The 26,265-nt window shown below is 41.3% G+C and overlaps 3 protein-coding genes across 4 annotated transcripts; 2 read left to right on the top strand and 1 right to left on the bottom strand.

The window, feature by feature from the left end:
* The first annotated feature begins 1,975 nt into the window (after positions 1-1,975).
* pgfb (placental growth factor b) lies at positions 1,976-17,278 on the top strand. 2 transcript variants are annotated; one of them, XM_070920426.1, is made up of 7 exons: positions 1,976-2,510; positions 13,142-13,178; positions 14,363-14,559; positions 14,655-14,734; positions 15,439-15,468; positions 15,570-15,632; positions 15,726-17,278. In XM_070920426.1, exons 1-7 carry the CDS (start codon positions 2,322-2,324, stop codon positions 15,745-15,747), a joined length of 618 nt encoding a protein of 205 aa, XP_070776527.1. In that variant the 5' UTR covers positions 1,976-2,321; the 3' UTR covers positions 15,748-17,278. The 2 variants fall into 2 exon arrangements, with proteins under 2 accessions (XP_070776527.1, XP_070776528.1); XM_070920427.1 differs by lacking the exon at positions 15,726-17,278 and having other exon boundaries at positions 14,655-14,730; positions 15,570-15,591.
* Positions 17,279-17,944: 666 nt separating this feature from the next.
* Positions 17,945-21,855, top strand: cipca (CLOCK-interacting pacemaker a). Its single transcript, XM_070920797.1, has 4 exons — positions 17,945-18,005; positions 19,179-19,290; positions 19,759-19,928; positions 20,512-21,855. The coding sequence occupies exons 2-4, from the start codon at positions 19,191-19,193 to the stop codon at positions 21,307-21,309; spliced, it is 1,068 nt and encodes a 355-aa protein (XP_070776898.1). The 5' UTR covers positions 17,945-18,005; positions 19,179-19,190; the 3' UTR covers positions 21,310-21,855.
* A 2,192-nt stretch (positions 21,856-24,047) lies between these two features.
* zdhhc22 (zinc finger DHHC-type palmitoyltransferase 22) lies at positions 24,048-24,967 on the bottom strand. Its single transcript, XM_070921016.1, has 2 exons — positions 24,412-24,967; positions 24,048-24,325 (listed from the first exon to the last, which is right to left on the bottom strand). Exons 1-2 carry the CDS (start codon positions 24,965-24,967, stop codon positions 24,048-24,050), a joined length of 834 nt encoding a protein of 277 aa, XP_070777117.1.
* Positions 24,968-26,265: the final 1,298 nt, after the last annotated feature.

The following is a 26,265-nucleotide window of genomic DNA, read 5'->3' as shown; positions in this document are numbered from 1 at the left end:
TCATTAATGTCGTTCATCTGTTTACCTTTTACGCAGCAATCTGGGAAAATGAGGGGTCAATAGTAAAAGGGAAATGTGCTTACTTTGGCACTCCAGTGCCTGAGAGCCACACATTTGGTCTTCACAACATCAAGAGACACTGCAGACTGTGAGGGACTCATTTAATCTATCCAGCTGACCATCCCTCAATCATGAAGCCTTATCACAAAACCTAATTAGAGAAGAGGTTTAGTTGACATTTTGATCTTTATATTTCATCTCTGGATCAGTTAAAGCTTTCAAACATTCTTAATATTCATGAATCTGGATCATAATGAGGCCATCTAGCTGCACAGTAGGCTGGAAACACAAGCCCATTTCTCATTTAGATACTGATTTCATTAAAGAGGCATCCTTTAAATTGATAGTGTCATGTTTTAATAAATCTTTGAAAAGGCAGACATTAAATCTAAGCAGGAATGACACTTGGTTCACACTTTTGTGCTTTGTGGTTTTAACAAAAGCAATGAGGGCCTCAAGGTTGTTTCACGATCTGGCAGCACAGAGATCCATCTCCCCTGATATACGCTATCACTCCAGCCAGGTTTGCTTGTCTTGTCAGCGTGTATTTATAGTGCAAACAATTTGTGTGATCTTATTAGGCCCTATCAGCCGGAGCGCCTTTAAAAAACACAGATAGATCACTGAGCAGATGGCAGGACGGCGGTAAGAGTCTGGCAATGTCCTCTGAGCAAACAAAGTCTGTGCCACTGCTGAAGCAGGGAGGAGATTCAACACTCTTTAGCTCTTCTATTCAAAATATTTTAAATAAAACATGAAAATCACTTGCAGTATATCAATATATTGAGGTTGATGTTGATTTCACTGTTTATAAAGAAGAAAACAGCTTCTGGACAACCTTTAGCCCATCTGCACTTACAACACTGCTGCAATAAGGTGGATAAATACACAGTCAGAAAAAGAAGATTGATGCTGTTGTAAACGAAAACTTTCACCATCCAGACAATGATAGCACGGCTAGAAAGGCAGGACTACAACAGAATAATTGCAGAGTCCAACTCCCTGAAGAATCACAGTTTGCTTTGCTTCCATTCCGTCCTCTCCCTGAATTTCAAAGAGCAACCATCATCGCCATGTAGAGATGCAATTTAGGAGAAGACCACTGTGATATCGCCCAGCATAATTAGAGGAAATGTCTTTCACAATCCCCGATTGTTACTGATGCTCTGTCCAGGTTGATGGTGATGGGGGGATGGCTTACTCTGCCTAAAGTGTCTGAGATGTTTAGAAACACCACACTCCTGAGTGTGGTCTGTACAATAGCAGGAGGCACTGGAGCTATTCAGCACTGTTGGAGGAATGTGTGGAAGCCCACAAGGAATCCTTTCGTTCCAGGGTTTCTCCAAACACAGAAGTCCCACACTGAAGATTAACTCTGTGTGTCAACAGTAATGGAATCTCCCTTTCTGTCTCTGCAAACTTGACTAAATACTAAACCCTCAGAGGAAAATCTCTGTGCATCCTGGAGCCTGGGCCAGCAATGAGGATACCATCTATGTCACCGCTGAAAAAAAGATCTCTAAATGTTTACGTTGCCTGAATGGCTCTCACACAAAGTCCTGAGTACTCAGAAGAAGTTTCTCAGCAAGTCTGTGTATACTCTGCGGTGTAAATCACCTGTGGTGTATAGTCTAGAGTTCAGAAATAAAGCATCAGCAGCAGTCCATATACACGATCCAATAACCGTTTACAGCATCACATAAATTACCATTGTATGTTGCAGCTTAAAAGGGAAGTGTGGGGGGGGGGACCTCATCAGTGAGTTCTGTGAGGGCAGATGAAGCAGAGCAGAGAGCAGGACAAGGGAAGGGGAGGAGATTTAAATGGCCAGCTTGTGAAAAGGTAGTGTGGGGCAATTAGAGGCAAGTGTGTTTCTCTGCCGACCGGGGCTCAGAGCAGGACTGAACAACTGAAACTGCAGGAGCAACTTCATGCGTGTTTTCTGGAGCGAGTTTTGGACTGCACAGACTCCGTTTATACTTTGTGCGCTGAATATGCTTTGTCAAAACTGGCTGCCTTTATTCCACGCTGCAGACATTAGAGCCGTTTTAGGCTGCGTGCTTTGATTCAGTTGGTTTTAAATGTGAATGTAAAAAGATTTATTGTTTTATTTCTGACAGTATTATTTTATAGCCCCAGCACCTCCTGTTCTCTTCTGGGGCCTTTATTCATTAGTAAGCACAATCTAGTTCATCAGGTTACACGCGGCGGCGGAGCTACGTGACTGCACTCATCCTCCGCATTACTAAACCCGGGAGCGGATGACTCGGAAATTCCCGGTCAGCATCTTTTTTTTTTCTCTTCTTAGCAGTTTGGGACTTTTGTTGGATTGTTTCATTGTGAGCGTCGGGAGCCATCACCCCCTCTCCACTCGCAGACATCGCGAAATGAAACTCGGTTTTGTCATCCAGACTGCGGTGGCGCTTTATCTGCTGCTCTCACCTGCACAGGTAGGAAGTAACACTCAGTGGAAGTTTGTGTCCAGCAAGAAGAGAAGTGGGGGGGTTTTCTGTCGTTTTAACTCAAAGCTAGACTCATCACATCAGGATTTCCACACTCCAGTTGGTTCTGCTGTGTGTGTGCTGTTAAAACTGCAAAGTAGCAATGCAAATTATGGCGAATATTAAACAATGTGGCTGTTGTAAGATATGTTGACATCCTGGTATCAGTCCAAAAATGCACATAGAAAGTGGTTGAGTCAGCAGAAGCCTGTCGGTGAAGTGATAATGATCCATTGTGCTTTGACACCTTCATACAGTTTTTGAATGAGCGCCATCCTGCTCAGTTCATTCATAAGATGAAACGTGACAAACTGCATCACTCTGCCTGTGGAGCACATGACGCCAAGTGACTCACTGTTATATTTGGAGAAGTATACTAAGCTTGTAATTACAGCCGCATTATACTTTGAAGCCCAGTTTCACAGACATGGATCATTATTCCCACTCCTGTGTGATGAGGTCTTTTTTGTGTGTGCTGGGTAGATTTCCATCAGAAAACGCTTAAAAAAGGAATCTCCAACACTGTTTGAAAGGTACTAGTTTTTCAACTTTGCAGAGGTAACAGATCCTGGTGTAGTCTGGCAGACTGAAAGCGTTGGCAGAGTATCAGGTAAAACTGGCAAGAAAGTTCAGTTCTTTTTTTCCCCGATCCTCTCTTGTTTAATCTCAGCATATATCTGCATGTTTACTGGATACATGCAGTGAGAATAATCACAATGATAAAGATGAACTGATGTGTGTGTGTGTGTGTGTGTGTGTGTGTGTGTGTGTGCAGAAATCTATTGAAACTTAATTTCAGGCCAGTCATATCACTGTCAGCCTGGCAGTGGATTAGTACAAAGCCGTTCTGTTCTCTGCTGCCTGGCATTGCCTTTTAGTCTCATAATGAAAATGTTCCCGAACAGGACAGAGCTGAAACTGGAGTGAGAACTCATTCAAAGGCCTGTGTAGAAACACTTGTAAGAGGTTGTGCCATCGGACAGCGGGACTTGTGCCATCGGACAGCGGGACTTGCGCCAACCAACGCTCAGGCTCTTGAAGCCATTCAGTCTCTGATTTCCGCAAGGTGGCTGAGGGCTGGCAGCTACCTCTGATGGCTCTCATGTTTAATGCAAAACCAGGCCAGGCATCCATTCACTGCTACTGTCACACATCATACACTGCTGCTGCTGCCTGTTGAACACTCCAGCAGTTTCCCTTTTACCAGACCAGTCCACATATTGAAGTATTACGCTCATACTCTCAGGCTCATAAGGTTGGAAAAAGCTCCATGTCCCTCTAGAATCTCTAGCTGGAGACTTTGCAGCTGTTGCTGAGCTGAGAGTGAGTGGGAGAGGCATGGGATCACCACATCTCCACTAATCCTGATAATCAGCTCATGGCCTGCTCAGTCAAAATAGGAGTGACAAAATCCAGGGCCCTCAACATGTAGCAGGTTAAATGGCTCCCCACTGCCCAAAAGACTGACAGCAAATGTAAACCATATAATTCAGAGATTCAACAACCTATCTGTCAGGTCATAGGGACTGTCTTTGAGGAGGTGAGCTTGTTATTTCTTTATTTGCTTCATGTTGAAAGATCAGCTTAAAAAGGAAAGGACATTCTGCTTTGGTGCAAAGATGCACATAGACAGCACCAGATTTAGCCATAAACACATCTGAGGAACTAAACATTTTATATTTATAGCAGATAAGCGACACTCATAGTAGCAGCTTTTTTCAAGCCATAGTGACACAATGATTTTTATGTTTTTATTTATCCGTTTTTCAAAAAGACAACAGCAAATAATGACAGTAAAAGCATGAGACTGAAGTTGGTTTACCAAAAAGAAAATGAAAATAAATAAAAGTAGGTATAAAATCACTTTGTGCACAACCTCAATAGATAAAAAGAAATGGTGGTAAAATGAGACTCTTCTGGAAGGTGTCTGTCCTGCCAGCTCACTCAGTAAACTGTCAGACTGGCGTACCAAACTGGAAAAAGCAAACATTGGCCATGTGGATGGGAATGCCATTTATAAATGTCTGTCTTTGGGATTCTCTACCCATTAATATGTGCCTCTAATTGATAATGATGATTTTTCATCACTGTCACAGCTGGAGCTGCCGTCAGCAGCCTTGTGACTCATGCAGTCATTCATGTCCATGGAGTGGCCAAGAGAGGGTGGGGTTAACTTCACTTCTGCTTTACTACCAGGGATTTACAGCATAGCTCATGTGTCTGTCTGTGTGTGTGTGTGGTAGAATTTGTTTTTACATTCCAATATGCTTGATGAAACGAGGCAGATGTTTATCGCGGCCCCTGCATGTTATAGATTGTGGATTGCAGCAGTACCCAACCCTTTTGGCTTATTGATGTCTACTTATGTTCCATCATCATTGGCTGCATATGTCAGTGGTTTATTGCCATCTTCTATTGTTTTTGAGTAATTTTTAAAGGCCAGAAGAAGTTAAAATTTCAAGTTATGGTATTCACATGAAGAAAAGCAACGATTAAATGTCTGAAAAAATAAATGTAATCTTGTTCAGCATAAACGTCCATTTTGTTGGTGTTTTCCTATCCAGCTAACGCTCCCACTACCCCTCTAATTTATTTATTTTTTGCCATTTTTTCCTTATTGGGCAGTGACATTGATAGATACAGACAGGAAGTCAAACTAGGGATGTTGCAGTTGATGTTGCCCCCCCCACCCCCACCCCCACCCCTCAGATTCATGTTGCGACCTCTTGTAGGAACCATTGCTGTATTGTATGTTAGCAGTAGCAGTAGTTGTTCCAGTGTAGAAATGAGCCATCACCACTGTTTTAAATTTATTTTCCCCTTTTAAGCTTTTATTTACAAACATGTTCAAAGCAACGGCAAGCAGTCATTGGCATAGGTTAAAATAATGTTACGGTAAGTGTAAAGGACAGGTGTAGACATGTACATGGTGAGATTTGAGCACCCGAGTATAGAAATTAAGCATCTAAACTAGAGCTGGTGAAGGTATAAAGTGCCACTGTCATCAGTTGATAATAATATAAAATATTATTCCTACGTTGTGAGTTGTCCCAATGCCTGTGATTCCGAATCATGTGTGCTTTCTGTTGATATGTACAGTTGTGATTCATTCTCATGCAACTGTCCTGGTCCCGCACATATATGGCTCTTGATGGAGGGTGGAAGCACCTGGGTTTCCCTTTGGAAACAATGGTGTCCTCTTGGTCACCCTGTCACTAAAGCTTTCTGATGGAGAAATATGATATAACTGCCATCCACCGGTTATTTTGTTCACATTCCTCGACACTCTCCGTTCTCCTGTTCAGTGTATTATTGGTACTTCCTGTGCATATGATCCACAAATGTGTGTGTATGTGTGTGTTTAAACTACAACACTGTGACTGCTTGTACTTCACTCTGCAGATTGAAAGAGCTTTGCCAAAATCTGCAGTACCTGTTGCCTCCTGCCCTTTTGACGTTTTTCCCCGCCTTATTAAAACAAAAAACACTGGCAAGGTCTGTGTGCAATACCTCCTCGTTACTGTCATAGTCACTGTGTGTACAAATACAGGAGAAATCTTGCATCAACACAACCAAACCTGACTGACATTAGTCAGCGTTTCCTGGGAGAAACGCTTGAGTGAATATTTCTGTTTTATTAAGAAAATCAGGGAAGGATAAGTATTATAAGCCTCTTTGGTATGAGATTATGAATCTTTGCAAGTGTCTACCATAGAAACCAAATATAGGAAAAACTTCTTGCCTAAGCCATTTGATTTTGCAGTTCATCACTTCACCAGTGAAGCATGTTCCCGATGTCTCTGAGCCTCAGCTTCTGCTCTTATATCTGTGTGTGTGAGGACGTGACGTTACACAGGTGTTTCCTTTACGTCATCACCAGCAGCAAAACAATATTTGAGTGTGACCATCTGTGTTGCACACATGTGTCTGCGCTTGTGTTCATGATGAGTTTTCCTTATTCCTGTTCAGAACTAGCCAAGTGTAGATGGCATGGCATCACATCTCCAGTTACAATACAACTAAAACATCAACAGTAAACATCATGTGTAGCTTTCAATTCATCAGAAGCAAAGAGCAACCGTTTTTGTGAAGATGCAGCTCAGTTATCGACAGTTAAACATTAAAAAGTCAAGTTCTCCCCTCTCTCTCTGTGTCTCTGGCACATCTTTCTTGTTCAGATGTCTGCTGGCTGGTAGTGCAGTGCAGTGGTAGTGACCTGCTGACTGATAGGGCTCTTATTTGCGTTGTTGTGGCATTTCTCTCTAGTTGTAATGTCCTGGCCCAAGGGAGGGCTGCAATCGCAATCAGGAAATATGGATTTCTCCTTCCTCCTGCGGAGGAGGAGGAGCGGTGGCGCTCGGGGCAGCGGGCTACTCAGCAGGCTTTAATCTCCCATCTGGATGTAATTTACTGTGGTTTACACAGGGAGAACAGCGTTTACTGTAATAGAGACCACAATTACCACCGGTCAGCCTTATCTCAAGACCTGTGTCGTGCGTGTGTGTATATGTTTGTGGACGGGTGCATGGTTTATACAGTGGTTGTGTGTGTGTCTTCAGGGGGACATTTGTGCATGCATTAATGGACTTATACTGAGGAAATGGTGTTTATCTAAATCAACATTTATATGGACCCTTACCTCTCCCTTGTCACTTGACCCTGTTTTACTGGGTTTTTTCAAAAATAGGACTACAACTCCAAGAAAACGTGACTGCTTGTAATGTTTCCAAACTCACTGCAGAAGACAAAATAGTAATATTAAAGGAAAAAATCTTTATGTTGAAAAAGAGTCTTAGAAGGAGTCTTTAGAGAAAGATGCTTATTCACTTTCTTGCTGAGAGGTAGAGGTCGATGCATATAAGCTAGAGCCAAGAGATGGTCAGCATATGTTAGCATTAAAGGGGGGGTTGGGGGGCAGCCTGTAGCATGTACAAAAACTGAAGTGTAAAAACAACAAGTTTTGGTTTTACAGGGGGTTAGGTGCCAGACTATTTCTTAGCCAGGCGCAGTGACTTCCTGGATTCTTGTCAACACCATGAGGCCAGGAAACCAGCGGAGACTCCAGGAAGTAACAGCTCCCAGCCAAGAAATGGTACGGCACATAAACCCCCGTAAAACCATAATTTCTCATTGTTAAACTTTGGTTTTTGTTCGGATTAAACAAGCAAGAAACAACATATCAGTTAGTGAGCTTTAGAGGTGCTGGTAGGTGGATTTTGCTACCTTTGGACTTGTTTCCCCCTGTTTCCAGTCTTAATGCTAAGCTAAGCTAACTGTCTGCTGGCTCTCAGCAGAAAAGTTAACGAGCGTATATCCCCAAATGTCCTATTTTGTGTCTCCTCAAAGTTGGACTTATTTCAAAATCATACAGTAAGGCATTTGTTTAATTATGCTACTTTGTGGCTTTGAATCTGCCCCAAGTGTCAGTTTTCTAATCGCTGGAATAACTCAAAGGCTCCATTCACCCAGATTACTTGAGAAATTGTTGTGGCACATTCGCCACATGCTCTGTTGAAGTTTGTTGGTGTTTTGGCAGTGCTCTATGATCACAAGCCCCTGACCTGACCACCCTAGAGACCCAGCTGGATACTGTCAGACATGTAATAGCACCGCTGTCATTGTATGTTCACCCACCTCTGTATACAAAACAGAACCTGGCTTTCTTTTGTGGTGGTAGAGAATAGATACAGTGGCCTGCAGGCCCCTTAAGAGGCCTGTGAGAATTAATGTTGTGGTCATGGTGTTGATGATGTGGAATCTGGTTCTCGATAAAGGATGGATGATGACGATCAGTGAGGCAAGGAGGTAGCACTGTTTCTCACTCGTCTAGCTGTCTCTGTGTTTATTTTCACTTGTTCTGCTTTAGTGCTCTCTGTGCTGTGTGGTCTTCTCTGGTTCACAGTCAAGCTTCAGACAGACCAAAACCATGACACAGTCCCCCGTGACCTAAATTTTTTCAGTGAGTTGGAGATGCAGGTGCTTTTCTGTTTTTTTTTGCTAAACTTCCCCTCTTCATGCCTAAATCACCAAACTCTGTTCAAGAGCAGATTTAGTTGACAGAGACTACCAAACCACAAGCCTGCATCTCGTCCGTGGTCTGTTTATCCACGCTGTCACCCTCACCGAATAAGGTTAAGTTTGAAAGTAGACCTTTTTAGAAAGCAATGTAAATATCTAACTGGGAGTCAAGAATGTCAAGAAGAACTGAAGAGGGGTTTTCCAAAAAACAGTCCAAATGAAACCAAGTACAGAGCACTCCTGATTATCTTTAAACTTTTAACTATGAAATGTGTCCAAATTTCACTCGGTTTCCTGATACTAGGGATTCTGTTGCCTGTTACAATCCCCAGTCAGTTGACTCAACTTGAAGGTGATCAGTGTGCAAGCTGTTGTAGTTTGTCAAAGATGTTGTTAGAGGACTACAAATCTGATACTACAGCTGTAGTGACATCAGTTTACACCTTTTTTTTTTACTCGCGATAATATTTGTGCGCTCACTGGTCACACGGATAATCAGACGTTCATGGTTTTGATATTTTTCCTCTACTAATAAAGATTAGAAACTGAAATCACTCTCATTCTCAAACTACACTAAATTTGATGAAGTTCTTGTGTAATGGTGGTTCCAGACTAGTCATCATTTGTCAGTTGGAGAGTATGAAATAACATCTCCAACTTAAATGAACATCTTGTATGATACTCCACTTTGACCATGGATAAATTAAGAATGTAGAAATTAAAAATATTTTTTTTCATGCAAAAAGGATGACATTTTGTACTAGTGCATGTCTGTTACTGTTATTAAGTACTATTTTTTCATTTCATCCCTTGGATTCAAAGTACAATAAAAATGTAGGTGTGTCATCATCTTTTTGTATTGACTGTTGGAAACAAAACATAGCTCACCCTTACTGTCATTGTTTTGCAATCCAAAGCAGAAGAGAAACCTAGATGACTTAATCCAGTTCTGCATAATTCTCCAGTCCAGTTACCCAGGAGAAGTTCTATTTAGGATTAGGGTTATCTGCATTTGATTTTCATTACTTAACTTCATCTGTAAGTCATCTCAGTTTTTCTTCAGGAAACACTATGTTGGCTAGTGTCCAGATCTTTTTGGCTATTAGCCACAGTACCTGCTGTTGAATTGCCCATCACCCCCCCTTCCCAGCTTGACCCTCAAAGTTGAAAAATCTTTTATAACCATGCTGGGTCCCCATCATGTTTTGTTTTTGCTCCCTACGCATGCTGCCCTTCCTCTGACAGATGGAGTTAAGCAAAAAGGTTAAAGATGACGCAGTTCAGCTGTGTGGGAGTGGAGAGTAATGAGGCCCGGAGCCTCTGTGGCCTGACAGCAGGAGCCCAGGGACACAACAGGTCCTCTGATCTGACCCAGAAGACGGAGCAAACTCTCAGCCAGCAGCTTACAAACTTTCACTCGAGACTTCAGAAACACAGGAGACCAGTTTATAAAGCGGCTTTGCAATCAAGCATGTCGAGCCCTAAATGCCACAGTTTCATTACTGCTATAATCGCTGTAGATGTTTTAATCTAACCTCTCTTGCTCAAACTAACTGAGCCTCACTCTGCTAAGCAATCTGGTCAAAGGCACAAGATTCACTGTGCTGCTTAGCAAAAGGTCTCTGAGAACCAGATGCTGAAAACAACTTGTACAACTATGAGACAGTGACCAGAGGGGAGAGCATGACCCTGATTACATATCCATGTTAATTATCCAATGAGAATGGCTTCCCCACAGAAGTTCTCTGGCACAAAAGATTAGACAATTAATCAATGACAGTCTTCGTTTATTCAAGTTAAAATGATAATTGTTGGTTACAGTAATGCTCAAATGCAACATTTCCTTGCCTTCACATTATGCACTGAAAACTTGATGATGGTTTTTGTATGCTGTTGCTCAGAGTAATGAGAAATGTTAACGGACCACTTTGGGCATTTTTCATTTTTCAGACATTTTAAAATAAACGATTACGCAGTTTATTATAAAAACTAACCTATAGAGTAAGTCACTGAAAGTAATTGTTAGTTGCAGGCCAGTGACTCCAGTACCATATCACGTATCCATCTCTTCTTTACTCAGCATCCTTTTTTCAATGTAAATGTAATCATATAGGTTTTCTTTAAATAAGTTGTTCAACCTCTGGCTGCAATTTCTCAGTTACAGATGTTTTTATTTCCCTCCACAGCTGCTTTTGGGGCTGTTTTTTGCCCTGCGCAGCCCTTGATGTTTAATCTACGATCAGCAGCAATATATCTTTTGTTAGATGGTGCAGGAAGCACAGGCTTGCAAAACTCAGCACAGAGGAGATATCTTTCCTTTTGCGTTAAGCTAAAAATGGGATGTTTTTAGTTAGCATGTAGATTTATAATTGATTTTACTGCAGTTTTTTTGTATTTTCCAAATTCACAGATGTTGTACACACAATGCAGATGACACAGAGTAGAGGTATTCCATTATTAGCCAAGAGTAGAAGAATTCACAGTCGGGTCAAGTCAAGTCAAGTTTATTTGTATAGCCCTTAATCACAGTTAGTCTCAAAGGTCTCAACACCCACATTATGAAAACAATAAATGAAAGTGACACACGACAATGTTCCTCACTGAGGACGTTTAAAAACTCCATGAAAAAGGTCATCAGGGAATGAAGTGAAAGAAACCTCGAGAGGACTAGTCAGAAAGCAATCCTGCTCCTGGGATTTATGAGACAAGTTTACACACATTTATTGATGTAAAGCGATTCTTCTTTTCCACCAGCTGAATTACCTCCCAGTCACCATTAATCACTCTTACTAATACTGTTCGTGCACAAGGAGGAAAGAATGGCTACGTGAGGATCTTCATGCAGTCTTTCATAATCTGGCAGCGTCTTGTGGGCAGGTCACTCCTCTGTTCTCAACCACAGGAGGTGCCAAAGATGCTTCCTCGCCATGTCAAGGCTAAACCCATGGCCAAGGTCAGAAAATCCTCCCCAACTCGCCACATTCTGAACGGCAGCTGAGACCAGAGCCAAAAAGCCCTTGTGATGTGGAGCAGCCTCATGAACACCCATAGACAAGAAGAGAGAGAGCAGATCATATGCCAATTAACACTGGAAAAAGGATTTATTTTATCCGCCTGGCATTGGTAGAGAGGATAAAAAAAATAATCAATGCCCCAGAGAGTGGAAGTGACTTTTAACAATAACTTAAACTGAACTGTGGCTTTCCCATGCTGTGCATGAAGCAGATTCTGCGAGTGGAGCTCATATCCTGTGGTGCTGTTGTAAAGCCGACACAGTTCGATGAACGCCACTCTATAGAACAACTCCTCTGTCAGAGGAACAGTTGTACATTTTGGGCAGATAACCAGCCACTTTGGAAAAAAGGGAGATGCCTGAACATATCCTCTTACACAGGGAGGACTGAAACCTAAGTGGTTGACTGGAAGCTCTTGTGTATCGATTGATATGAAGTCTGTCATACAGTATGTTCTGTTGCAGAAAATACACAGACGTGCCTGCCACTTATCTCAGTGACAGTTTTACAGGAACCTCTGAAATGTTTGTGTGAGTATGAATGCATCATCATCATCAAAGCAGGACATTCCTCTTTAATCACATTGTTTGGAAGAAACAGCTGAGTGTAGCACTGTGCTGACAGATGCTACCCTCACCCTCAAACTAATTTAGCTTCATAACAGGAAGTAGATGCATTTTAGCAACGGACAGATGGTGTAAAAAGCAGCAGTCCTTATTGCCATCATCTGGGAAAGTCCTTGTCTGTCTATTTGCTATTATATAACAACTTTTGGTCCAACACTTTCAGTTAATCGGTGTGTACCCAGACCGTGTTACAGTGTAAATGTCACCAGGTGTGTGTGTCACACAAAAACTGAAATGTAACACCAGTGGTGAGGAGAGATTGCGGAAACAGGTTGTCTGCCGCCGGTCCAGCTCTTCTGCTGGAGGGTATTTTATCAAACATAGATTTTCCTTCCTGAGATGGAGTCAACTAGAGGTTTTGTGCTTTCCCAGGCGAACGAGAAATGCACTCTTGTTTATCATGGGATGATGGGAAAAAATCAAGACGGAGGGGGAAACCATCAATGGGAAAATAAATAGAGAGCTGAATCTTACACCACAGGAAACAGGTTTTGAACCTAAACAGTTGGGCACACAGAGGAACGTGATATATATGAGAGACTGGATCTGCTGCTTGTCAGAAAGACTTTTCCACCGCAGGGTGAAAAAAAAACAAGGTGTGTGATCATCTGCTTTATTTCACTGTAGTTCCAGGTATCGCCACCAGAGGACAAAGATGTGTCTGATATTGGTATTTAACTGCAGGCTGATGTTGACTTTACGTACAGGATATTTTGTTTGTATTACATTTATTACAAGTTTGAAAAATGTGTATTAACGTAGTAGGAGTTGTAAACATGAGTGAACACATCCCTTTGTTCTGTGTTTCAGTCTCAACCTTTTCATTTGGATGCTCAACTGAAACTATTAAGGGTTTTACTCCTGAATGAAAACCCGAATGGATAATCAATCATTTGATAACCACATTTTTTCTGTTTTGCAGAGTCTACCCTTGTCAAACATAAACAACGCAACTGAAGGTAAGAATTTCTACTCGTTTTATACCTGTAATCTTCTGTAAGTGGTGGGAATCTAATGTTGTTTAAAACAATATTTCACAGCAAGAGAGTCAACTACTTGGAAAAAGTAGTTCCAACTATTTAGTCAAATCATATTTTTACAGTGTGGTAGAAACTAGAGTCTCATCCAAATGATGGATTCCAGCGCTGACAAAATACCTTTGAAGAGAAGAAGTGCATTCAAGTGCAACTTCAATGAATTTGATCTGAATTTAGAGAACAGCAGGACACGCCTGGACTAGCAGGGATTACTCAACTGCTTACCTACTCCCCTCATATCCTCTTCCTCCCTCACATCACCATAAATTAATGCTGCTAAAAGAGAAATACATTGAAGTCTTGTGGAAGGAATAGAGGTCATATAACGGAAAAGGCCAGATAAGCAGCAGACATACAGTCAGCTCAAGGAGCTGTAACTGGCCAGTGAACTGGCCCTTTGCGCTGTACAACATTATAGTTCGTGGCCTCATCTCCCTTCCGTAGATGCTTCCCCAGCCGTCTCCTCCCAGCCGGTCTGCTTTTATAAACAGCTGTTGTGGTGTCAGGCTCCATTCGGTGACCCCGGGGGTCACTGCAGTCCCAGAGGTGCCTGCGGGGCAGCTCAGCTCCAGCTCCAGCAGGGTTCTGTTCATGGCCATGTTTCCAGTGTTTGTTTTCTCTTCCCTCTCTGTTTATTCGGCCATAGTCGTCCCTGTTCCTCCCCCACAGACTGTGCAACTGGGACACTTTCACACATATACCCCCACAGGAAAGCGTACTGTACATTAAACAAACATTTTTACTTCAAAATGAAAACAGGATACACACTGGCGTATCGCAACTGGTTTTATGTTCCTGTGTAGATGGTATATGGTTGCCGTTGTTGGATTATTGAGGTAATTACTGATTGTGTATGTCAGTATCTTTAACAGTGCAGCTGGATTCAAGTAGCATAAATAGCTTTTTTCTGGTTCTAATTAAGCTTCACAAACACTCAGATAAGTTGGATGTTGATTGCACTCTGCTGGAAGTAAGCTAGAAAGACTGACAGACAGACTGATAATAATGTGACTCTTAAATAAATATACATTTAAATCTAACCACCCATCCTGCTCAGCACCTATATTGTCATCTCAAAGCAAGAAACCTCCTGCTCTCATCCATAGTGTTGATGTTCCAAGAAGTGTGGGGTCGCAGCTTCTGCCGGACCATTGAGAAGCTGGTGGAGGTGGTGCAGGAGTACCCGACAGAGGTGGAGCACATCTACAGCCCCTCCTGTGTGCCACTGGTGAGGTGTGCCGGTTGCTGTGGGGACGAAAACCTGGAGTGCCATCCCACCCACACCACGAACGTCACCATGCAGGTATGACAAGGGCATTGTTGTTGAATTTGTGGGAACCATTACTGTATCTACTGTAATTGCTTCTATTTATAATCTCAACTGGTTTTACCCCTCAGCTGTTGAAAATCAGGCCGTCAGAACCGGATCAAGAATATGTTGAGATGACGTTTGTGGAGCATCAGACATGTGAATGTAGGTAAGAAAACAACTCATAATTTGTGACATGAAATATTCATAAGTATGCAAATACCAACCAACCATGTATCCAAGAAATTACACTTATATGCTACTAATTTACAACAGCAAAGTAATGTTGCATTTTTTAGCCACATTGTGAGGAAACGTCTCCAATAAATGTATCTGCCAAGTCATAAAATGTTTGCACCAAACATATCTGCAAAAAGTTCACTGACAACATATTTAATTTGTTGACAACACAGTATCCGCTCATAGCAACTAAAGCAAGTTTTTTATGGTTAGATTTAGGCAACAAAAGCATTTTGGTTACTGAGGCTGGAGAAAGGTCATGGTCAAATATTGAAAAAGTCATTGTCATTACTTCATACTTTCTTCAAACCACAAGCTTTTCCGAACTTTACAAAAAGTGCTTTTGTTGCCTAAACCTGACCACATGACAGACGTGAACCCCAGTCTCCAGTTTCACCATCCACTCTGACTTCCTCCATATTACTTGTGCAATGCAGCATTTCTTTCACCAGAAAAACTATTGCCAGTGAACATAATCCAGAAATTATGTTTCCCTCAAAATGTATTTGGTTAAAGAAATGAGTTGTATATAAACGTAATTTCGAGGAGACAGGGTTGGGAAATACTTACAACGATTATTAAATAATATTGCACCTGGGTGTTTCTAATTTATTAAAACATGTTTTTCCTCAGAGTCAGGAAACCTATTGTGAAGGTCGAAAGGTAAGATCATGAATATATTGTTATGACATCAGTTTTGCGATTGTTGAAAAGAATGATAATCTCAGAGTGGAGGCTTATTGATAATGTTCCTCCTCTTGTAGGAAAAGGCAACGAGGAAGAGGGAGGAAGAGAAAGGAGAGACAAAAAAACAAAGAATGTGACAGGTGATGACACAATCTTGGGAGACAGAATTCATAAACCCTCTAACTATCAATTAACAGCAATAAAGATGCATTGTTCTTGCTTGTGTTTGTCAGGTGCCAGATCCCTCGCAGGTAACTGCAGCAGCGACCCAACCCCCTGCTGCAGTGTGGCTCACTAGCCAGCATCAAGAGTCTCCTCCGCTCATCTACCAATGCTGTGTCTGCAGCCAGAGACTCTTAACAGCTGGGTTGTTTTGCTGACACGCCCTCCTGCTGATGGGCAGAGTGTTTGTATGACAAGCTTCGACAGGAAGTGTGTTTTGATTGGTGGAAAAACTGCTGTTACACACCTGACACAATGGACATGCCTGGGAGCCAGTGCAATGTAGAACCAAACAGACCGATGCCTTCTCTTTTATACTTATTACTGTATCAGTTAATGTAATTTGTCCATTTCTTTGGTATTTAAAGATGGTTACACTTTGTTTAAAATCTATATTTATTGATACAGCTGAATATATTTGGACCAGCAATCTTTAAAACGTTTGTCATCCTTTGTTCTAACATTATCCAAGAAGCCTTGACTTGTCAGAGCAGCATGTGTTGGACTGAGAGTACAGCTGCTTTGTACATGCAATAATGAAATGTCTCCCTCTAGTGTTTATGGAAACAGTGTTCAAAACTGCTCTATATGAAAGTATTTTTTGTAGGTCAACAGTACAAATAAGATAAAGACATAGGACAGTGCTGTCAGTCACAATCAATCACATCATCAGTGTATTGGACTCTTCTACCTATCAGTTATCAAAGTAACAACCCCTGCCTTTTCTGTATGAACCCACTCCCTCCGTAGTGCCATGTGACAAGACTTGAGTTTGAAGTGTTTTAATGTCAATTCAGACTTAAATAAGAACAGTATTTATCAGAAAAGTTTATCAACTGAAGACATGTCCACAGAAGATTGTGTATAAATAAATATTTTATATCAAATTGTCAAAAACCTAAATTGTTTTTTTAAAACCTTCATTGTTCTGGATGGTTGGATACAATGTTAATTACGTCTGCTTTATATCTGAATGTGGAATCTTTGCTGAATCCACTCTGAAACAATTAGCAGGTTAAAAGGCAAATGTGCTCCAGCTCAGTAGAGTGGCTGCAGGTGGATAGCCAGGCCTGCAAGAAGCAGTGTTAATAAATAATACACATCCGTTTATTTCAAATCACACCAGGAAGTGTGGGCTGCAGAGCGGGCGAGGCAAGCCCAGTAGGAATGGGCAGATCAATACTACAGTGATCAATACACTCAAGCAGTACTCATTTGGTATTGATGCCCATTAAAGGGTATCAAGTATAAATATTGTTTTCTCGTTTTAATGTGATCGCAAGGTTCTCGCAGATATAAAAGCATTGTGCAGTCAAACGGCTCACATTTGTGTCCATCCTGGTGGCCCAAGATACCCATAAGCCCGCACCACAGGTGTCTTTCTGTCTGTTTTTAGAAACACTGCAGTAAGGAAGGGATCAATTGAAGTAGTTACATAAAATGATTTTTCTTTTTTTTTTTCATCTACTACACCAAGAAAATCTCAATGAAAATGTAAAAAGTAACATTTCTACTGTGTTAGTGTTTTTATTTCATTTAAATATTTATTTTGTAATTAAATTGTTATGGCTGTCAGCTTGTCTGGTGTGATTTATTTTATATTAAATACAAACTAACCCGTACCAATAATAGTTAAAAACAATCATTTTAAATGAATTGCTGGTCATTGTCATAAAAAGAAATTTACATTCTCGCAAACAATAGCCCACTATGATATCGATAAAATAAGTGTATAATATACAGTAGAAGTTAAAAAATGATATAGTCTATATTCAGAGCATGTAGGGGCCGCACACACCACCACCACCACCACCACCACAACAAGCGCTCCTCTTTCACGTTTCCCTGGCAACCTCAGTGCCCCATCACGCCGTGAACACTGTGCGGTACTATGGACTGTAGGACAGGTGCTTGTTGGTTGCGGCAGATATGTATAGCGTTACATCAGAGAGAAAGGACATGATGGATGAAATTAATTAGACATCAGGATTATGGCTAACAGAAGCAGGGTTAAGTTAAAAAGCATGCTGGAGTATGGTGGAACGACACGACACAAAATGTTTGGGCAGTTTCATAAAGACAAGAATCCGACAAACAGGACACTGTAACGCAAGAAGTTAGCTAACTAACTCCAGAAGATGGCAGTAACGCTGCACTGAGGATGCCAGCTGCCGTTCAACCTCAAAGAAGAAGTAGAGGACGCTAGACCAGAGTCGAGTACAACTGTTGGAAAACTACAACCTTGGATGTCATTATAAACGGATATTTGTTTTCAAGCAAAGGGCGTATTGGTAAGGTTTGTAAAAAATAATACTATTAGCCAAATAGCTAGCTTATAAGTAGCAAGTAGTCTCGTGATGGGCTGGTTGCCAAGCTGAAGCTAGCGTCACCTAGCTAACTGAGCTAACAGCGCAGTAAACAATGAAGCAGACTGTCTTGGATACAGACAACAGCTAACGCAAACATTTCATTTCTACGTAACTTAACTTACTAAGAGTGTGTTACTTGCAGCACTGTAGTTGTCTAAACAAGTTAAAGTTAACCAGTTGTATCGCAATTACCATCAAGTTAACTGTGGTTAACAGTGTTGTTGACAAAGTTGCGTGTGGAGACAAAAGCAATACTAGCAGTATCAAGAACTTACAAATGTTGGACACTTAACACTGCTAGCTTATGATGTTTATTGTTTGCATTGACGTCTTTTCTTTGTTACCATAACGTTACTTTGAGAAATGGACAAATGGTGAAAAAAGCCTCTCTTACAATCGCTCTGTAATCAGACTGGCTGTGTGGGTGTGACAGGCCTCTTAAACATCAAGCTCATTTCAATACATTGACACAACTCTTATAATGTAATCTAATGTAATCTGTTAATGTCCTGTTCAAAACACGAAATCATACTATTTGTAGGGGTGTGCATAAGCTTTTCTCTGTAATGAGGTCGACAAAATGCTAGAAGTACATTTTAATATAATGATGTTTAGTACAATACAGGCTGTACAGTTTAGTCAACACTCAAACAATTTAATGTAGTAGTAAGACAGAATATTTTAAAGAGGGCAATATTTATAAAAGGGTTATTGTACGGCCATGAATTACATGGAACTGGTGTTTCTTATTTTCTGGCCCTTTTCAGGAGATGGTACTGCCCTACTGACCCATCAATATTAAGTTACTTGTCGATCATTTATGTAAGCACAGACTAAATAGTAATTCAGTCAGTGAGATGTCCTCCACGACCAACTGAGTTGAACTATTCCTTGCCATCACGACACTAAAATGGCAGAGGAGGATGGAAACTAACTTAATAATACAGTATAAATAATGCACAAGCAGCTTTAAAGTTACAAGCAGACGGTGTCCCTTCACTTTTTTTAGTCTCAGTTGGAGTCCACATTGAACTCTTGTCAAACTAATATAACTGCTTTGATCTTAGTTACACTCTTAACTCTCCACTTTTCCAGAAGCAAGCAAGCATGAGCAGTTTTAGTAGACCCGACAGACACAGGCCTTTCACCAGGGCAACGTACCTTGGAGCATCCAAGCCTGACCTGGAGAGAGATTCAGGCTTCTCAGGTATGATTCCATTACATTGCTCTATAGCTAAACATTGTTAAGTTTAGTGTTTTGTCCCAGTGTATGTTTTATTTTATTATAAGTGTTTCCAGTGTGGCACGTGTTGTGGACTGGCTGTACCTGTATATAATCAACATTTCCATGATTAGAAAAAATGACTAACAAGTCATAAACAAGGTCAACCCTAATCAAATCTAGAGATCTAGGTCACATTTTCTATGTAGGCTATCCTTTATTGGGTCAATTTTTCTTATGACTTTTATTTACACTTTGAAGGCTGACCTGGATTTGGTTCATCCCTCCTCATCAGGTTGATGGTATCCTCTTCCAGCCACTCTGGAGATGCTTATCTACATACCACTGTTTCCATAGTATTAATGTTCTGTCACAGGATCTGTACACAATAGAAAGGTAAACATGTTGCTTTTAAACATGATGAGACCCATGTGCTTGCCTTCCCCTCCTCAGATGCCAGCTCTGAGTACCTCAGTACAGTCGATCTTACTGACTCAGAGGATGCAGGAAGGAATGGGTTGATAATCGGCCAGGATCCGACTGGTCCGCCACTGGCTCTAATGGGAGGCTCATACCCTGGACTATCTCCGATGATCATCATGAATAACTTTGTCTTGAAGCAGGTAAAATACAGCAATGTTGTGTTGCCTCTGTCTAGCAATGTTTATATGATTTCTCTTGGAGGCTTTTTAACTGCCTCACTACCTTTGGCCCTGACTCTGGTCTATCATTTCTGTCTTTTTCCTCTGAAATTTGATTAAAAACAGGGAAAGCAATTGCTAAGGTAAAACAGAGGTAAAGCTTCAGCCTAACAGATGCATCACAGCAACATACATCTTCCTCAAATCTACTTTGTCACTGTGTTTTGGTAGCTGAAAGGCCTTATACTGAGAGAGATGGTTGACTAGCTGTTGCAGCTGAGCTACCAGCCAACATTCCTACATTTCTACATTTCTTTTTTTGGTTCACTAATCCAGAGATTTATTGTCAAAGTCGAAAGCAATAGAAATTCCTTTTGACTAAGAGAGTGCAAATGTAAAGTCTTCATGTACATTGTAGTTTGACTTTTTTTTAGTATATAATAGTTTTGCACTGTTTTGAATGTTTGTTCACTTAATATATGCTCCTTGTATTCAATAAGTACTGTATTATAGGTATTATACTATAGATTATAACGTGATATTAAAGGGTTTTTTTTCTCTCTAGCCATCCCAGGTGGCTCCAGCAGAAAAACAGTGGAGCTTTCCTTCACCCTTGGAAGTGATGCCTCAGTCACAGGTGGTTCTTCTTCAACCCATGGTATCAAATGGCAGCAGCAGCTCTCCAAAGACCGGCTCTGAAAATATCCGACAATCAAAAAGTTACATGCCCATCCTCAAGTCATATCCCAGAATCGCCCCACACCCTGTGGACGCGCCCACTAAGAGGGTGGGTTCCTCCAGGGCGAGGGTGAGTTCGACGTCAGGATACGACCAGCGACAGAGGAGGCATCACCACGGCCACAGGCTCTACAGCTCGCTCAGCCCGCAGCCAGCACTGCTGACTACAATCAAACCCATGTCCAACTTTGAAGCAGCAGACAACCAATCACAGGGACTTGAGAGTCAGGATCAACTCAGTGACAAGACTCTCTCCCCGCTGGCAGGGACCAGCTCTCTGCCCCCCTACACAGATGAATGCAGGACAGAGAATGACAGCAACAGCATGCATGCTGACCAATACCAGGACCCGTTCTCAGTGGACGGTAACAAATTGAAGCGTTTCAGCAATACCTACAACATTCTCAACAAATCTGGCTTGCTGGGGATCACCATGCGTACAAAGCAGCTGATCAAGGAGAATAAGCGCACCCAAGGCCAGCTGCAGCAGCTTCAGGAGCAAACGGCTCTGCTGCTTGAGGCTCTGAGCAGCGGAGACCCGCAGCTCTGGACTAAACTGCAGCTCTCTCTGCAGCACACAGACAAGGAGCAATGTGGAGCTAAAGCTCAGAGTGTCCTGGCGTAATATATATTGATGGACATGACCAGCAGTTCTCAATCCAAGGTTCACAAGATGATTTATTGAATGGGGAAACGTGTATTTCAAAACAACAACAAAAGCTTTTTTGTGTGAAATAGTCATCACAGCATCTAGCATCATAACTAAACAAACTAACTTATAACTAAACTATATACTTTTGTCAGGAGGAACTACACATCATCTTAAATTTGCGGGTTATGGAGCCAAAAACATTCAGAACTGCTGGTCTAATATGATGTTAAAGCACACCTACTAACACCAAGTAAAGAAGCATGCTTACATTTCTAAACCTCGCCTATAATGAATTTTCTTGCCTCTCCTGCTTCAAAATAGCAAGTATCACTTGCAATAGGGCTATGGCTTCTATATGTGGAACTCCTAACTGCATAAAAGGCATTCCTTACAGTACATGTGAGGACTCATGGGGTTAATTAATTCCTTATACATGCCTTGAGTGTGGTTGCTGTAGAAAAAGTATAAGCATCATTTTTTTACTTTTTAAATCAAATAGAAAACCCGATGTGGACACATGTGGCCTGTGTTTCAATTTCCTCTTGAATTGAGCATCTTGAATCAATAGGGCACTGTTTCATCCATCCATTTACTTTGTTTTTGAATTGGATGGTACATGAAACTGAATGAGCAGATGCCTCCTTTGTGTGGGTGTATACAGTGACAGCTTGTATTCTCAAACAACAGCTGGATAGCTCACAACAGGAGTTCAGAGGGCTGCCAAAACCACAACATGTTTTTTTTTTTTTTTATAATTTTGTTACTTGGTGTCAGTATTATTTATTTGTAATTATGTTTCTGACCAAGACTAAAGCTGTGTGAATAATATAAACAAACCAAGCACATTATGACGAGTTTGCCAGTTCACTGGTAAAGCAGGCTAAGAAACTAAGCAGGAATTCGTGAAAGCTTAAACTGTAGCAAGTGAAGTGCTGTAGCCATATATTTTTCTCTCGTCTTTGCTTATGTTGCTGCCATGTTCATTCCTGCTGCTTGAGCTCAGTTTGACATAGTATTAACTGAAACTTCAAGGCAAAGAAATGACAGCTAAATGGTTTCTTTTAGTCTCATATTGAGAGACTCTTGCACTTTAGTTAGATTACTGACAACATTTTTAGACAAATGCTACGACTTGTATCCCAAAATGAGCACTCAGTGTAGATCAAACAATGTGAATATAAATTTGTATCTGGATGCCTGTGCCTTTTTGAATATGTCCATGTTTGTACTGAGCAGCTTAGATTGTGAGCTTCATGTGGAAGAAAGATGAATGTACTTAAAGGTCTCCAAAGAATTGATATTCTTCTCTGAATTTAGAACAACAAATCACACTCTGGCTAGACAATACATCCAGAGTTGCTGTAGAAGGAATAGCATGAAAACAAGTCATGAATGGTTCAGTTTTAAATGTTAAGACTAAGTTAACTGTTGTATTATTTATTTTAACAACAACACACTACTGTTGCAATACGCTCTAATCATGAGTAAAACAAGAAATAATCAAGTCAGTCAAGTGCAAGAGGAGGGTCACAAAAATGATTTTAAGATGACTTTTCAGACATTGCTTTTTTCCTGTTATTGTGAAATGTGCTTTCTGTATCATTTCTTTAGCAAAAGTCACTTTGACGAATAATGAACTGTCATAAAAGTCTGTTTGAAGACCATTTCCTCTCACTCATTTATTTCACATCATAGCTCAGACTGTGTAGTTTTAAAAACAAAGAATGGCCGCTTGTCGTGATTTGAATACTTTTATTGGTATAACAGGAATAGACAAAATAGCTCTAAAAAGTATATTTGTTGAAATCCAAAACATCCTTGACATGATGTTGAATATGTCAGTGGCTGCAGCCACAGCATAACAGTGACAAGTCCTTACTGTTATTACACAGAGGGCCCGATCATTAGCAGTGTAGTGAAAACCTCATCTTTGGGGTCATTTGTAAGCATGTAAGACATGAGTTTATGGCACATTGTGAATAATACCCTGGATAATAATATGGTAATCATCTTCACATTTTCCCTCACCCATTCTTATAAAGGAGCACGTTACTGCGCCTCCATCAAACTGTCTGAGTCACATTCGTTTGAGTAGAAAACATCAGGCTCAACGTGTAACAGTTTATTGTCAGAACAATGTTGTCAAGCCTGGCAGTTTACGCTGTAGACACATACTGTAGTTTCCTTGTCTGCTAGCCCTTAACGTCAAAGTAAATTATTGTGGCAAAAAACGACCATAGGTTTTCCTGAATGTCACATTGCAGCATCCTACAACGAAGTGTGGAAGAACAGCACACTTGATTGGTAATCTCAGACGCAGGCGTTCAAACCGTATAATATAGCATAATATAAAAATGCAAAGCTGTGAATGCATGCACTTATGCAAAGCCGTCTTTCTATTTTGATGCAAGCATCTAGTAGTGCATGTAGAACTGCTGGAGGCTCCAACTTATTAGTCTTAATATTGCCTTGCCAAAAGCTAATTACTTAAAGGATACACTTACACTATGCACTTATTCAAAAGGTTCACATTGATATATGGCTCCTGTCCTTAAAGGAATGTGTGCTAACAGCTAACTATTTCATGGACTACTTTAGAGGTCATAAAAGCATCCATTTAGTATGTAAAATCAATCACCACATGGATCCCAAGAAAGCATCTTCTACAACTTGACCTATTTGGAGCTATCGATATGGCATGTGATCATCACTCAGTCTTGTTTGTGTGCATCTGTGTCTTCAGAGCACGTCTCCACTGTCTGCACGGGCAGGATAAGGCCAAGGATCCAGCGGGTACCAAAAACGTCCTTAAGGTTGGTTCTCCAGGGGCTGCGGTTCTCCACGAGCTGCCCCCTCTGCATCTGACACCAGGTCTGTCCCCGGGCCACCAGCAGCACCTGCTGGCAGCAGAAGCCTGCACAGACCAGGCCGATGCCCAGCCACACGTAGAGCATCAGCACCAGGAACAACTGCAAGCCTGAGATTGTTCCTGTGGGGAGACATTGAGAAGGAAAAATATAACTCCCAGGAAGTGAGCGCGCATCTTGAATCATCAGCTTTAATCAAACAACTCACCCATGAAGAAGTAACCAGTGGAGAGGGGGAGAAGAGTCAGGAAGGTCAGCGGGTTCTCAAAGGAGATGGAGTACTCCACTGTTAGAAAGGCCACACCAAGAACCAAGGAGTACAAACAAGTGCATGATGTGTAGATGCAGAACATGAGGAAGTAGCGCATGTTTTTGTTGCCAATGCAGTTTCCGGTGAAAAAGCAGTGGTGATCCCTCTTGAGAATAACCTTCTTACACAGTTTGCAGAAGTGGCGGCCGTTCAGGAGGTAGTGTGCGTCCACTTTGTCCGAGCAGTGCGGCGAACACACCGGAACTGCAGTCTCTGTGGCGCTTTCAGCCGGATATTTGATAGTCATTATGTAATTTCCCAGTGCGTTGAACATCAGGAACAGGAACACAGCTGTGTGAAGAGTTGTGGAGCCCCTCAGCGATGTGTCCGGTTTGGGGAAGATTGTTGGGATGAAGAAGCAGAAGTGCAGAATGAAGGTGACTGCTGTAGCCATGAAGAAGTACGCAGGTGCTACAGCATTGAGAAGTCTCAGTTTTAACATCCTGGTGAACATATCTGTGTGAGAGTGAACACACAGTAAGCAGAGTGTTACTAACTGCTGGAGGCTCAGAGGAGTGATTATTTAGCAGTAGTTTGACACAAACTAAATCTCCTTTTCAGAGGTGTACTATGGAAAAGGAAAAGTTACAAGTTAAAATCTATTATGTCTGTCCAGGACGAAAATACTCAATATTCAATTTTCCCTTCAAACTGTTATGTCTATTATATATCACAACATATACTGTGTCTTCTGTTCTTATTATGGCTCTTATATGTTACTTAAACAGTTCAGATGGAAATAAGAAGATTAGGGGGAATAACACCTCCAAGGATGAGATTTGGTTTAGGTCTATATACATGACACATCTTGGTGAAAGTAACACACCTCCTATTAGGCAAGACAGATCATAAAGATGGAGTGATCTCATTTAAAAAAGAGGATGTAAGTGTGCTGCTGAGAAAAAAAAACTAATTTCTCTGCAAAGTAGGGTCTGGGGACTCTCAGGGGCCAATTGAGAATACCAAGAATATCTCACCCTTTTCACTGTGATCTCCTAACCTACAGCACGAGCAGATAGGCAAAACACAGAGAATCAGACCACAACAAGAGGGGAGGAAGGAAACTCCCGCAGACTAAACCTAAAACTGGGTCTTTATGCTCTTATATGAAAAGCTCTACTGCCGGCCAGTGAATGTCGTAGATGACAGCAAGCACAAACAGCACAATCAAGGACTATCGCAAGGAAGCAGATCACACCGGTGCCGATGATGGCGTCAATCATTTAACCTCCCATGACGACGCAATTAAAACAATGATCTGGTACAACCTCCGCCGTCGTGTCCAGGCTGCCTACCTGCAGGTGTCAGGGAGCGGAGGAGCTGTCCTTTCAGCACCGCGGAGCCTCGGCTCGCAGCTCAGCACGTTCATTCAAACGCACAGAAGGTGTTGTTGAGCCACATCGACGTCGACTGTCATTATTGGGGTGTCTGCTCCTTTGCCTACCGCCGCCTGTTGGTCTGGATGCGTCTGTTTTACCCCTGCTTCCATTTTTTTTTTTTTTTTAAACTTTACCTGCCTTTTAATTTCTCAACTTTTAAAGCAGCGTCTCATAGACTTCTATTGTAATAACAGCACAGATCTGACGCAGGATAAGCTATGTGACAATGCAGCATTTAAGGACATTTGTCAGAAGAAAATAATTCTGTTTGTGAATGCACAAAAAAGGTCTCTGTGGGTGTTGTACTATACTATACTATACTATTCTATATATTATTATTATTGTTAGAGTATTATGATTATGAAAAAAGTAC

The sequence above is a fragment of the Enoplosus armatus genome, chromosome 15 (genome assembly GCF_043641665.1).
Source record: "Enoplosus armatus isolate fEnoArm2 chromosome 15, fEnoArm2.hap1, whole genome shotgun sequence".
Lineage (NCBI taxonomy): Eukaryota > Metazoa > Chordata > Actinopteri > Centrarchiformes > Enoplosidae > Enoplosus > Enoplosus armatus.
Note: the sequence above shows the minus strand (reverse complement) of the source record. Positions and strands in the feature narration are given on the sequence as shown.

What these genes read in the sequence shown, in the direction of transcription:
- zdhhc22 (XM_070921016.1), bottom strand. Translation starts at nt 24,967, where the DNA reads ATGTTCACCAGGATGTTAAAACTGAGACTTCTCAATGCTGTAGCACCT. An exon ending in CACTGGTTACTTCTTCATGG is followed by an intron (nt 24,326 to 24,411) that starts GTGAGTTGTTTG and finishes GTCTCCCCACAG; the next exon opens with GAACAATCTCAGGCTTGCAG.
- cipca (XM_070920797.1), top strand. Translation starts at nt 19,191, where the DNA reads ATGAGCAGTTTTAGTAGACCCGACAGACACAGGCCTTTCACCAGGGCA. An exon ending in GAGAGATTCAGGCTTCTCAG is followed by an intron (nt 19,291 to 19,758) that starts GTATGATTCCAT and finishes TCCCCTCCTCAG; the next exon opens with ATGCCAGCTCTGAGTACCTC. An exon ending in ATAACTTTGTCTTGAAGCAG is followed by an intron (nt 19,929 to 20,511) that starts GTAAAATACAGC and finishes TTTTCTCTCTAG; the next exon opens with CCATCCCAGGTGGCTCCAGC.
- pgfb (XM_070920426.1), top strand. Translation starts at nt 2,322, where the DNA reads ATGACTCGGAAATTCCCGGTCAGCATCTTTTTTTTTTCTCTTCTTAGC. An exon ending in CCACGAACGTCACCATGCAG is followed by an intron (nt 14,560 to 14,654) that starts GTATGACAAGGG and finishes TTTACCCCTCAG; the next exon opens with CTGTTGAAAATCAGGCCGTC. An exon ending in AAAAACAAAGAATGTGACAG is followed by an intron (nt 15,633 to 15,725) that starts GTGATGACACAA and finishes TGTGTTTGTCAG; the next exon opens with GTGCCAGATCCCTCGCAGGT.